Here is a 12,614-nt window from a genome sequence, read left to right as displayed (position 1 = left end):
CCATGAATGTACCACACTATATCTCTTCTTTTTTCTAGAATGCTTATTGTTTTTCTCTCTCTGTAGTTATATGAATAAGAGTTCCACTGGAATAGAACCACTTCTGAATACTGTAGAGCTATATCTAAGATACATAGTTCTTCCTGCCCTTAAGGGGAGATGTTCTAAGTATTATCATGCATCAAAGAGCAGAGCAAGTATTCAATATGATCTTCAACTTAGTGTCTCCAAAATTGGTTAAGGTTCAAATAATCTGGGCCAGTGGTCACCAACTGGTGGGCCATGGCCCACTAGTGGTCTGCGAGAAAATGTTGGTGGTCCACAGAGAAATGTCACCCCGAGAGGACCCCCCAAAGCAATCCAGACTGCACAGGAACACAAGGCTGCGCCACCCACATGGTCCACGGGAACCCTCCCCGCCCACTCACTCCTTATCTGGCAAACTTGCCTGCTAAATTGCTATTTTTCCTTTTTCCGACCATCAGATGTTCTGCTGTGCCAGGAGATTTAGAGTAGCTAAAAAGCAGGAAATTGTTGGATTTCTTGCATTCTAGCTAATCTTTAGAACTTTGACTCTGCTTTTAAGAGCTGAACCTTCCTTAGGACTGAAGCAGTACAGCTAGCCGATGGCAGAAAGATAGATCTCTGAATGAATCTGTGATTCTGTGAGCAACTCAATCTGCCTGCCTGCTTTGCCTGATTTTGCATAAAAGTTGCTCTTTTTTAATAAAAAATTCAATATTTATATAAATATTTATAATATTTACATACAAGCAATACCCAGACAGTCATATGACCACCAAGCCACACCCACAAATTAGGCCACGCCCACAGAACCGGTTGTTAAGAAATTTGAATCTCACCCCTGTTTCTGTGTGTTTGTGTGTGTGAGAGAGAGAGAGGGAGGGAGGGAGGGAGAGGTTAGGTCAGATCTCTCTCTCCCACCAATGTCAGCAAGCCACCGTCAGTTAAAATTCATATTAGTGGTCCCCAGGGTTTAAAATTATGAGTTTGATGGTCCCTGAGGTCCAAAAGGTTGGCGACTCCTGATCTGGGCCACTTAGGAATAATGGAAGTGGAAACTCCAACTCAAGATGAGTTAGTATTTTTGTGCAGAAGGGTACTTCTTTTGCATGCAAGGGGGTCAAGCTGTTCAAATGATTGCCACAACTCTCCAGTTGAAACCCTGCCTCCTTTTTATATGTATCATAATGGAAATGAAAAAGTATTGAAGCTTCAATCACATGGTTGGCACCTTCCCTCTTGACTGTACTTGATTGTTGCCCTAAAATGTCCTTGGTTCAAATAATGTTATGTTGTTTAATACCTGTCCTGTGCTATATTAATAATAATCATTGATCCTCTGTGAATAAAACAGAAAAATATCTGGTTGGGTTTTTTTTGGTTTTTTTTGAGTACTCATTTGTCAATTTTGTTTTATGTTTTAGGAAAACTGACTTCACAAACCACTATTGCTGACATTCTTGATAAAGGTTCAGGAGCTCTTATACTCTTAGATGGTAATTCTCTGGATTTTGTGATGGATAGCTAGAGGGGTTGGGATAGAAACTGCCCTGAAAACTCATTGATGATAACTTGGAAGCCTGGAAGCCATCTCAAGGGAAAATTGTATAAAATGAATTGGAAACACTCAGTTTTATCAGAAGCTTCAGTTTTGACTGGCTTTCCAAACCATTTCCATAGCATTCCATTTACACAATGTAATATTGTGGTTGTTCCAATTTTACAATGTTTAGGTAATAATCTGAAAAAGTAGTAATCTGTGTGCTTGTATAGAACTGGAAAACTTACGGTTATGAAGGCATATTGAAGCCTAGCTCCTCTTATCCCAATCAAACATTCTTCTTGTTTTCACTTATAAACATATTCATAGATATATTTTAAAAGTCATCTGCTATACTGTTTTAAAATACCTTTACAATTCTTTTCAGCCATTCCTGCTTGTTGCAATCTTAAAATGAACGATGAAAACAAGCCACAAATTTTAAGACATTGGTAGAATAAAGTCTAAATCTAGTTTATATAAAGAGTCAGGCCAGAATAAAATAAAAATATTCAAAACCAAAAATGATATAGAGCTGGCATCAGTCAAAATTGTATAATGACCAGTAGCTAGTTTCCTGATCTCAGAAGGAAAAGTGATAGAGCATATGGAAAAGCCTCATGTAACTAAATTTCCTCTAGATGTGCTAGTGATGTTCAGCTGGGCCAAAGTATTAGCTCTGTAGGGCTTTCATTGAATATGCCAGTCCTCGAGGTAAGAGCTAGATGTCGAGTAATACAGGTAGTCTTTGACTTACAACAGTTCAATTAGTGACTGTTCAAAGTTAAAACAACATTGAAAAAAGTGACTTATGACCAGGTTACAGGACGGTTGCAGCATCCCTGTGGTCACATAATTAAAATTCAGATGCTTGACAACTGTCTCATATTTATGATGGTTGCAGTTTCCCAGGGCTTTTGATGAGCAAAGTCAATAGGGAAACTAGATTAATTTATTGTTGCTAACTTAATAGCTGCAGTGATTCACTTAACAAATGTGGCCAAAAAAGATTGTGAAATGGGGCAAAGCTTTTTGGGCTCAATTGTGATTCTAAGTCAAGGTTGTCATCTGAAATGAATGAGGTGAAATTTATCATTTCCAGCATGATGGAGTCATTAAGTAAGATCCTGGGAGTATCAAAAGAACAAAGTGACTTTGGTTAAAAATCCTATTAAATTGAAACTAAACCTATAATAATTCTAATTCATCCTAGTCCAGTTCTTGTACTGGACATTGCTAGAACAGTCATGCCCTCCTATCTTTCCTCTGAAGACAGAAAAATAACTCTAGTTCATTCTTCTTCCCTTCACTGAACTAAAAAAAACACCCTGATAATACCATACAACTCAATACTATAGTGAACCAGCATTTGCTATACACATTACTTATGCCAGGAGTGGGGAATGATGACCTTTTTATGACTTATGGACTTCAATTCCCAGAATTCCTGAGCCATAAGCCAGTTTTATGCCTATCAGTGTTGTAAAACAGAAGCCAATCTTCTCCTTCTAGTGTTTTATAATTAGCTCACCTAATACTCAGTTCATTCATAGCTCTAGTCATGGTGATATGTTCCATATGCCAGTGATAGAGTCTAGGATAGCAAAAGCATCTCTAAGAATCATCAATCATTTTAGTGTCATATCAGTTTCAAAACAATATAGAATAATAATACAAGCTCAAAGCATGTGAATATTTCAGTTTCCAGATTGAATCTTCAGCAAAGTTAATGCTCCCCCAATGATTTTAGGTTTCTACCTTTGAAAAGTGTATTACACCCAAGTTACTCTATTCATTTAAAAAATAAATAAATAAAAAGGCATCTTTTTTGGCTTCTCTTCCTCTCTAGTACACACGTACCATGGAAAGGATCTTTTGTGCTATAATCAATTCTCTGTCTTTGTTGTTGGAGCCGGAGGATTTGGTGGAAAGCGATCATCTGAGAAAGCCAAGGTAATATGAGTTTTGTGTTAGGCTACTGAATTTCAAACATACTGCCAATTACTTAGCAGTCATAAAAGTAATTACTCCCTGAATTCAGTTCATTTGCTTGGAAGTTGATTCCCCCCTCCCACTAAGTTCCATTCAGCTCGTAATATGTTCCTTACCACCAGCCTCTCAAAACGTATCTATTGCATTGGTTGTGCTAAGTAAGATGGATGGTAGGGCACTGCAAGTAAACTCCCTGACAACATTTGCTATTTAGGGAGAGTGGTCAGGTTGCTTATCTTTGAACTAATTTTACTTCGATGTATTATTACCTCAGCTTAAGATTTTGCAGTGTACCTAATGACCAATTGGTTGCCTTCTGGACTCTAGATTCTAAGTACTACCTCTTGTAATTTTCAGTTCAAGCTCTCTACTTGAGAAACTGTCCGCTCTACTTAAAGTTTTAGAGTTCACCAATTTGTGTAAAACTATGAAATAACCAACATTTCATAAAGAAAAAGAATATTTCTTGTCTTTCTTCCTTCTGCTGTGTTCATTTATTCGTTCATCTCGTTCAGGTCACAGTGGAGGCCCCCAAGAGGCCACCAGATGCTGTAATCACTGATGCCACTACTGTAGATCAGGTAAATATTTACTTCTTAGTGAAAAGTACAATTTCTTATGAGGAGTCTCGTTTCACATTTTTTAGAAATACTAAGTTACTACTAAAACTAAAGGAGTCAATTAATGATTTTTAGAATTTTGCAATACAGAGTTTATGAGCGGTACCAGCTGGTAGCTAATGGCTTGAATTCATGTGGGTGTTGGACTAACTTTGGTCTTATATTCTACTGAAAACACCCCCCTTCCTCAATGCTACCTTTTTAAAACATGCCTTAAACATCCATTTATAGAACTTGGTTCTTTAAATAAAAACATTCACATCTAAAAGAGTCCTATTTAGGGTATGTCCATACATAAAGTACAGGTAGTCCTCAATTTATGACCATGATTGAGCCCAAAATTTATGTTGTTAAATGAGACATTTTTAAGTGAGTTTTGCCCCATTTTATGACCTTTCTTGCCACAGTTGTTAAGTGAATCACTGCAGTTGATAAGTTAGTAATCTGGTTGTTAAGTGGCTTCCCCATTGGCTTTGCTTGTCAGAAGGTCACAAAAGGGGATCATGTGACCTTTGGACACAGCAAAAGTCATAAATATGAACCACTTGCCAAGCATCTGAATCTTGATCCCATAATTGTTGCAAAACTTAATAACTGTGAAAAATGGTCAGAAATCACATTTTTCAGTGCCATTGTAATTTTGAACACTCAATAAATGAACTGTTGTTAAGTCGAGAACTACCTGTACATCCAGACATTTTTGTTGATGCACCGCAGTGCGTCATTTAAGGACTTGCTCATTTTAAAGGACAATATGGTATTTATTTATTTTTTAAATAAATACCACCTTTTCCCAGAAGCTTGATGTGGGATACAGATCTAACAACCTCCTTTGTTTATTAAGTGCCTCAGAAACAACCCTCTGGGGTAGGCCGGGCCCAAAGTCACATACTGATCTTCCATGAATTAGAGCGAATTTGAACCCAGGCTTCCCCCAGGGAACGAGAGAAGATACCATCTCATTTCAACAATTATCTGAATTAGGAAAATCTAGGATTTCATCTGCACCATATTTTATGCATGGCATTGAACAGATGCTTTAACACAGTGCACTTTTCTAATATATAGCTGAATAACTATTGGCAGGAATTAGTCTTTCTTTCTTTGCCTCAGTCATACTCAGAGAGACACAAGGAGTCAGAGGATGAAAGGAAATGTTCTTAGGCAGTTGTTTGTGTCATTGTCAAAACCTTTCTTGCATTCCCTCCATACTGAAAATCCCCATCATCTGTCACGACTGGCATTGGAAAGCACGAAGACAGGAGTGATGGAGGTAGCAGGGGTTACTGTCCCATCAGAAGCCTGGGGTCCTTTTCCTTATCTATCTCTCTCAGCCTTTGAAGCATATAGCAAATATTCTTCCCTTTCCATCTTTTGCACAGTTACTGACTTTGCCCCTAATCTGCTGAAGTCAGGCTTTTGGCCTGTGAATCAAGGCTGACCAAGGAGAATAGGACCAGCAGTGCAGCACTAGGCTCATTTCCTTGACTGAAGGAAAGAATTTAATGAGCTGAGTGTATCCAGAAGAGATTGTTTTATGACTTTTGCCACACATCAAAATGCAAGAAAGCAAATATTTTGAAAAAGTCTCTCATCTTCTCTAGCAGTCCCATGATTTGAGGCTCTCTGCCTTAAAACAGTGAAGGGGGAGGTGAAGGAGGGAGGAGAAAGAACTTGTAATAGCTTGTCATTAGAATATATAGTGATCAGTAATATCAGGTAACTGGCTTGAATTCTGGATGAATTAAATAATATGTTCTAAAAGTTTCAACATAAATTTAAAAAGAATTTTTTTCCCCAGCCATGACGAGCAAATGCTACTTTTTCCTACCCTTCCCATTGCTTCTTTGTAGTGTGAGCTTCTTTCAAGTGTGTTTTCTTTTGTTTAATCTTTGCATCAAGCAAAAGTGTTGAGAGAAGATTAAACTAAATCTAAAAGCATTTAATTGTTAATAATTTATGGACCGATAAACTTACCTATTTCATTCCCACAAGGGGATGCTCTGACTACAGAGTTTAAAAGCATCGTCTCAGTACTGCCAATTGTCAAAATGAGGTTTTAAATCAATGAAAATACAAATATTTTGTCAAAGGATTCATTTCCCTATTGGGAGTTATCTTTTGATCTGTGTGTGTGGCTTTTGGAAAAGGGTTAATAAGAAATCAATTTTCAGAAACTCCTATACTGGAAGTAAGGGAGGAGAAAATAAATGGTGACAATGTATAGCAAGGACCACAGGCATCCATTTGGGACAACAATTGTGTCATTGGTAACACATGTAATATTTTGTATTCCTCCAAGGTTAACCTAATGGAGTTTTAATTCCATTTTTTTTCTTAGAATACAGAATGCATCCGGTATTAATGCTGGATGTAACAATATATTCTCAGTTTTCATATGTTGTTTTTGAATTCCTTTCTGTTTGATTCCTTCACCATTTATTGTGCATATATTATAATTGACCTAGTAAGTGTTGATTGATAAAATGTCTCTATTCATGTTTAAGAATTAATTATATTTTCAGTTGTTAAAGTTGTGCAAATATACACAACCTTCTTAAAGCTGGTTGAAGCTAGTACCTAAAAAGGCATTATTAGGATTACAGTGTTTTCTCAATATGGACTATAAACCACTAATAAAGAATGCAGTATATGTAGCTCAGAATTGAGCTGTGCGGTCCTTGGTGTTTTCTGAGTTTGGTTGTTTTCCTCTAGACATTTCATTAGCCAACTAGGTAACATCTTCAGTCCTAAGAGAAGAAAGCACCAAGGACTTTTCTATAAAGCACATCCAAGATTCCATGAAATACTGAATTTTCAACAGCTGTGCTCTTAAATTTGTTGTGTAACACTTTCATTGTCCATCTTTTGTCATACTGCTATGTAAGAATAGGATTTTTTTAAAGTCTTTGTTAGAAGTTTATTTATTAATTAAATGTATGAACTGTTCAACTCCAACATGACTCTGGGCAAGATACAATATATAACATTTAAATAAAACAATTCAACCCAGTACAAAAACACAAATATCACAGTACAAAAACAATGTCCAGAGAAAACAAACAGTATCTCCCAAATTGGTTTCAGCCATCTGCCCCCACTAACCTCCTCCTTAAGCAGGAAACTAGAAATCTGATAATATTCCTCAAATTGAGCACCAGCCCTAAAGGGTGTCAGTTCAACTTCCCCTCAGGACTAAAGGTGGAGCACCTCCCCATCAGGATGGTCCAAATATCCTGTCATACTGGATGCTGTTCTTAACATTGAATACAGATTTGTGTAATAATTCAGCATAGATGTCAACGCTACAAGGCAGACAAGATAACTGCACACAAAACTAAAAACTTTTTATTTAGACTGGATATAGTAACATCATCTTGCAAGTCTGAATGAGCTTCCCCTTCTTCCTTTTTTTTATAACAGTATAAATTACAAAAGCAGATGAGAAGTTTTGTATACACTTTCTACATATCAGATTCAATCTAAATTTTCCTTCTCGTGTCCTTGGGAATAGTTTTCCCATCTCTCTTTCAATGCCATCTTCTTTACTCTCTACAATAGAGCAATTCAAATTCAGCATTGCAACAGTTTTTAAATGATTCATAATGGAGAAGATTATGAAAGAGATTGAAAGGATCTATCAATAGCTGCACCTCTATATATTGGATGGACATACAGAACTACATCTTTGAGTCAATGTGAAAGGGACCTTTACTGAGATACAAAGGTACATGCAGAGAATTTCTCTGTTTGAGGGACACATGTACACCTTTGCATTGCCACTGAACCCATGCTTAGAGAAGAACCATGAGATACTTGTGAACCGTATAGGAGGTTCCACTAGCAGGTACCATTCTTCATCCAGTTAAAAATTCCTACCTCTAGGATTTATTTATTGGTGACCTATACAATTCATACTGTTCCTAACCTGGGGTCAGTTTGGCTACTGTTATTACTTCTCTTATTGTAATTGCATTGAATTGTGCTGGATATTAAGACACTACATAAAGTATATTATTAAAGATTGGGGGAGGTGGGAAACCTCAGCGGCTCTACATATGGTGGTCTCTTTGTTTTCAGTTCTTATAGTAAGCATAAACAATCAGTGGAATAGCATAGCAATAAACAGCAAAGCCAAAAATCCAGACAGCAGCCTAGTCAGATAAAAGGAAGGGAGATTTCAAAGGACTTAACAGACCAAACGGATTTTTGGCAACTCAAAAGCAACAACACCTGCATCCCAAGACTATATATCATATAACAGAAATTTATGAACAGAAATATGTGCCTGTTAAATATTTTAAAACGATACTAGTCTCTCTGATTCAGGAAAACAAAAGCACTCTCAGAGCGTGGATGTATGTGCGCTGAACATCAGTTTCATTACCTCATCTTTAGTTTAATTCTCTTCCTCCTATCTTTCCATATCTCAAGGTTTTGCTGAAGTTCAAGGAAGGGGAGGGAGATTCATTGTTCTATGAGAGTGAAACCTGTGGGTTCTTGTAATATTTGTTTTTAATTTGGTAACATGACATGCCGCAAATATATGTATATTGTTTCTGCCATAGATTGATTTTTTTGCTCCACAAATTACACGTCCTTGGATGCTTCTGTGTTCTTTTATTTCTGTTTTTCTTCCCTTGCTATTTCAGCTGCTTTTTGATAGGGTTATGGAGTTAAACAAGAGGGCTGGCCTTAATTCACAGTGCTTCTGTTTGTTATTATAGAAAATAATCTTGTAAGAGATTAATCTTGCAGAAGGGCAGACCTAATTCTAGCTTAGAGGTTTTTTTTTTTAAGTGTTCTTTGGTCAGTGTGTTGATTTCTAGATGATAGAGGATAAAGCTGTAGCTTAAGGGATTTATCAGACCATTGCTTTTTTCTCCCCTTACACAAATGTTTAATATTTGACAAATGAATTTATCTTTATAGCATCCCTGGCTATATCAATTTTCAGAGCAAACATTCCCTTTGTGTGTGTGTGTGTGTGTGTGTGTGTGAAGCACATTCTCTTGTACAACATATTTTGCTTGCATAAAAAGTCAAACTTTCAAGAGCTTTATTTTCAACTTTAAATATTTCATACTTTCAAGAAATTTATACGTATTATTTTATGAGTGTAGTAGAAAGATCAGTTTTCACCCATTTTCCTCCTTGCTATAAATATTTTTGAAACTATTTGGTGCTGAAGCAAAAAGTCAAATAACAGTCCTAATCATTTTATTCAGGACCAACTTGAATTTGACTACAGTAAACATAGCCTTCATAGGTATGTTTTACATTGATAGCAAGAGGTTGATGAGAACCTAGTTCGGTTCAGGTGTTCACACAAGAATAGATAAACGGGAAAAAGTTCACTTGATAGTCCCATTCACATAGCTTTTTTCATTTTTTATCATGCAGAGCTCTATAAAATGCCACGTACACTTGGCATTACTATAATGTGTTATATTTTGTAATTAAGGGAAGAGAGAAATTAAGAGAAAACTGCTCACTGTTTTTTTTTCTTTTGAGAACTGTGATCCTCCACCTGATAGGGACAGAACTGCTCTTTATCAGAGTTGAATGGGATAAGAAATTCAGTTGTGGATCTACATATCTTCCAATTTAGCTTTGTTAATTATTTATCTATACTATGCTACTATGATTGCTTGCTTTATTCTAGATCTGAAAATATATTTGATTAAAACGATTTTTACTTAAGAGAGAGAGTGGCTGGTTCATTTTCTCTTATTCATATGCAGGATGGTATTTTTGGCTTCAATTTATGTTACTTTTGCATATAACCTTTATTGTTGACAGCTGGCAATACTGAAAAATTGCTACAGGCAGGCTGGATATTGTCTTTCCACTTTTGATCTGGCAGAACGTCTAAATTGTTAGGAAATAACATTTGACAGTTTCTGTTATTAATTGGAGAACAATACAGCCATATCACAAGCGACTTCAGTCTGTTGCTCTTAATGATTTGATTTTTGTCATGGTCCAGAGAGGGATCCATTTTTACATGATACTGAAAATGAAAGGAAATACCATGGTTGCGGGCACGCAGAAGTTGCTGAGTTTTTTCCTTTCTTTAGTTTTTCAGTTCTCTTTCATCAATTTTATCCATGCTTTAAATTACTTTAAACAGAATTTGAAAGGCTCATTCGCCATGGCAAAGTGATTTTTGGAAGCGTGAACATTAACTAAGCAAGTGGCAAATTTGAGAGCTGGTTTTGTCCAGTGGTTAAGGTCCCAAGCCAGATAACCTGAGACTGTGATTTCTAGTCCTACCTTAGGCATGAAAGCCAGCTGGATGACTTTTGAGAGGGTTGTTTTAATTTGGAAAATACAAGAAGGGAGGAGTATTAGATACCGGTTTGTTGAATTATTTGCAAAAATAATAAAGACAAGATATAAACAAACAAATGAAGCCAAGTTGTACCTAGCAATTTATAAAAAGTGAGTTGGATGCTTCTGGAACAGTTCTGCATTTTTATACACTCTAGTTCTACCTTATGAAACATCTGGTTGCTGCCTGCTCCCCATCAGTCAATGGTTCAGTTATATAGCAAAGTAACATATAGCTAACAGATGAGCAGGTTCACTCCAACTGTACATCAGCCTTCGTCAGCCTCCAGATATGGTCAGGTGCCATTGAATGGCAGTGCAGTTTGTAGACCCAAAGACATAGACCAAATATGTCCCTTTGGACCAGGTTACTATGTCACTCTATGTAACAATTCATTCTTTTGTGACCTTACTGTACTGTAATATGGATTATTTTTTTTAATGGATTGTGGTGGATTGCATGCAAGAACCTAAGTGATTCCTTTGGATATTCATAGCAGCATTGCAGATTTGAGCCCATTGAGTTCTTTCATGTGTCAGTCTTCTTGTCAGAAATTTATACAGTAAAACCAGAATCTTAGCTTTCCAAAATTAATAGCAATTCTTAAGCTGAGAAGATATAAATATGCAGTAACAAACAGCATTTGGATTATCAGGAAGAAACATGATGCATAAATTGAACATTTGTTCAGTTGCACATATAGTTTATGGAAAAAGAATATTAATATGTGCCTAAAGAATATTCTCTGCCCAGAGGATCAGTCTGAAGATGAAAAAGAAAGAGTGGCATAAATGCTAAAGGTTTTCATGGAAGAAAAAGAATCCAAAATGTTGCTGTTGGTTATATTTAGAGCATCCCTCTTGATTTTGAGGTGTCTTTTTAAAATGTATTTGGTACAACTATATACCTCCACCCACACAACCCCCCCCCCCACGAGTGTGTGTATGTGTGTGTGTGCACGCACATGCCACAAACACATGTTTGTATGTGTAACAATAGCAAAATCATTTTCTATCCCCTATAGCTAAAAACAACAAATTACACACAAGACAGAGATGTCTGAAGGCTTAGGAAATCTTAAGGTTTTTTATGCTCCAAATAACATTTGGTTTCTTCAAATCTAAATTCAATGAATACTAATCATTCTCCTTGGACAGGAGATGGTTCCTGATTATTATGAATCCAAAAGCAAAGATTCAAACAGAGCTTCACAGTTAGCCATCTCATGATGTTTATGTGGCTTCATGGCAATAATGCAGAAGTGGCTTGATGTTGCCTTGTTCCAAGATTTGGAATTTCTTTCTCTAGTCTAGTGTAAAGCGCTAGGATATGGGAGCAATCATCTAAGTACTGTATTAACTGGTTCTACTCTTCTTGCCTGCTTTTCTTGTTTCCCTGAATCCAGTACAGGTCAGATAGGCGCAATTCCCTCGCTGGACATTATGAAGAGAGAAAAAAGTCAAATATAGCATTTGGAAGAGTCCAACAAAATGGCATAGTTGGCTTAGCTGAAATGTTAAATAAAACATTCCAGCAGTATTTTAGTTCATATTGATAGAAGTAGTAGTATTGAAACAGAACTAGAATGAACTTCCTCTCAGATTTTGACATGGTAGTTGGTAGCTCAAATGAGATGCTTCAGATTGTTCGTTTGTTTATAAATTGTTGTGGTTGAGTAGTTGATTCAAAATAAAGTTCTGTAGAAACCTCCTCCATCTCTCATTCTATGTACTATCCCTGCCCATTGAGCCGAATTGGGAGACATACACTCAACACAGTGCATTAATCTGTTCTGGAGGATGAAAACACAGAACACTTTTCATTCTGTGTTCATTCTGGCTTGATTGTTGTGTCAAGAAATGCAACTGAATTGAGCCTATTTGGTTACATGACAGCACCAGTGGTGTGGCTTGTGGCAGACACCTCTTGCTTAGCTTCTGTTTCTTGAAGTTTTTTGTTGTGTGTTTTTAACAACTTTTTTTTATGATGTTAGTTACTTTATTTCCTGTCAGTATGGAAAGGCAAACTGTAAACTGCATAGTAAATGAATGAATTTTGGAGCAGATTTTGCTCTTAGTCACCAGAAAAAAATGTAAAGTTTTAT

The 12,614-nt window shown here is 36.5% G+C and overlaps 1 protein-coding gene across 1 annotated transcript in view; it reads left to right on the top strand.

The window, feature by feature from the left end:
* The window catches only part of HSD17B4 (hydroxysteroid 17-beta dehydrogenase 4), a 56,997-nt gene that overhangs the window by 27,761 nt on the left and 16,622 nt on the right, over positions 1 to 12,614 (top strand). Inside the window, exons 15-17 of the mRNA XM_026673582.2 lie at positions 1,449 to 1,520; positions 3,414 to 3,517; positions 4,072 to 4,137. Of these exons, the coding sequence (XP_026529367.2) occupies positions 1,449 to 1,520; positions 3,414 to 3,517; positions 4,072 to 4,137 (242 nt within the window). The remainder of the gene's footprint in view (positions 1 to 1,448; positions 1,521 to 3,413; positions 3,518 to 4,071; positions 4,138 to 12,614) is intronic.

This window comes from Notechis scutatus, chromosome 2, assembly GCF_049901735.1.
Source record: "Notechis scutatus isolate UNSWTSFEM ecotype Mainland chromosome 2, rNotScu1.2, whole genome shotgun sequence".
In the NCBI taxonomy this organism is placed as follows: Eukaryota; Metazoa; Chordata; class Lepidosauria; order Squamata; family Elapidae; genus Notechis; species Notechis scutatus.
This window is presented reverse-complemented; position numbering and strand designations above follow the sequence as displayed.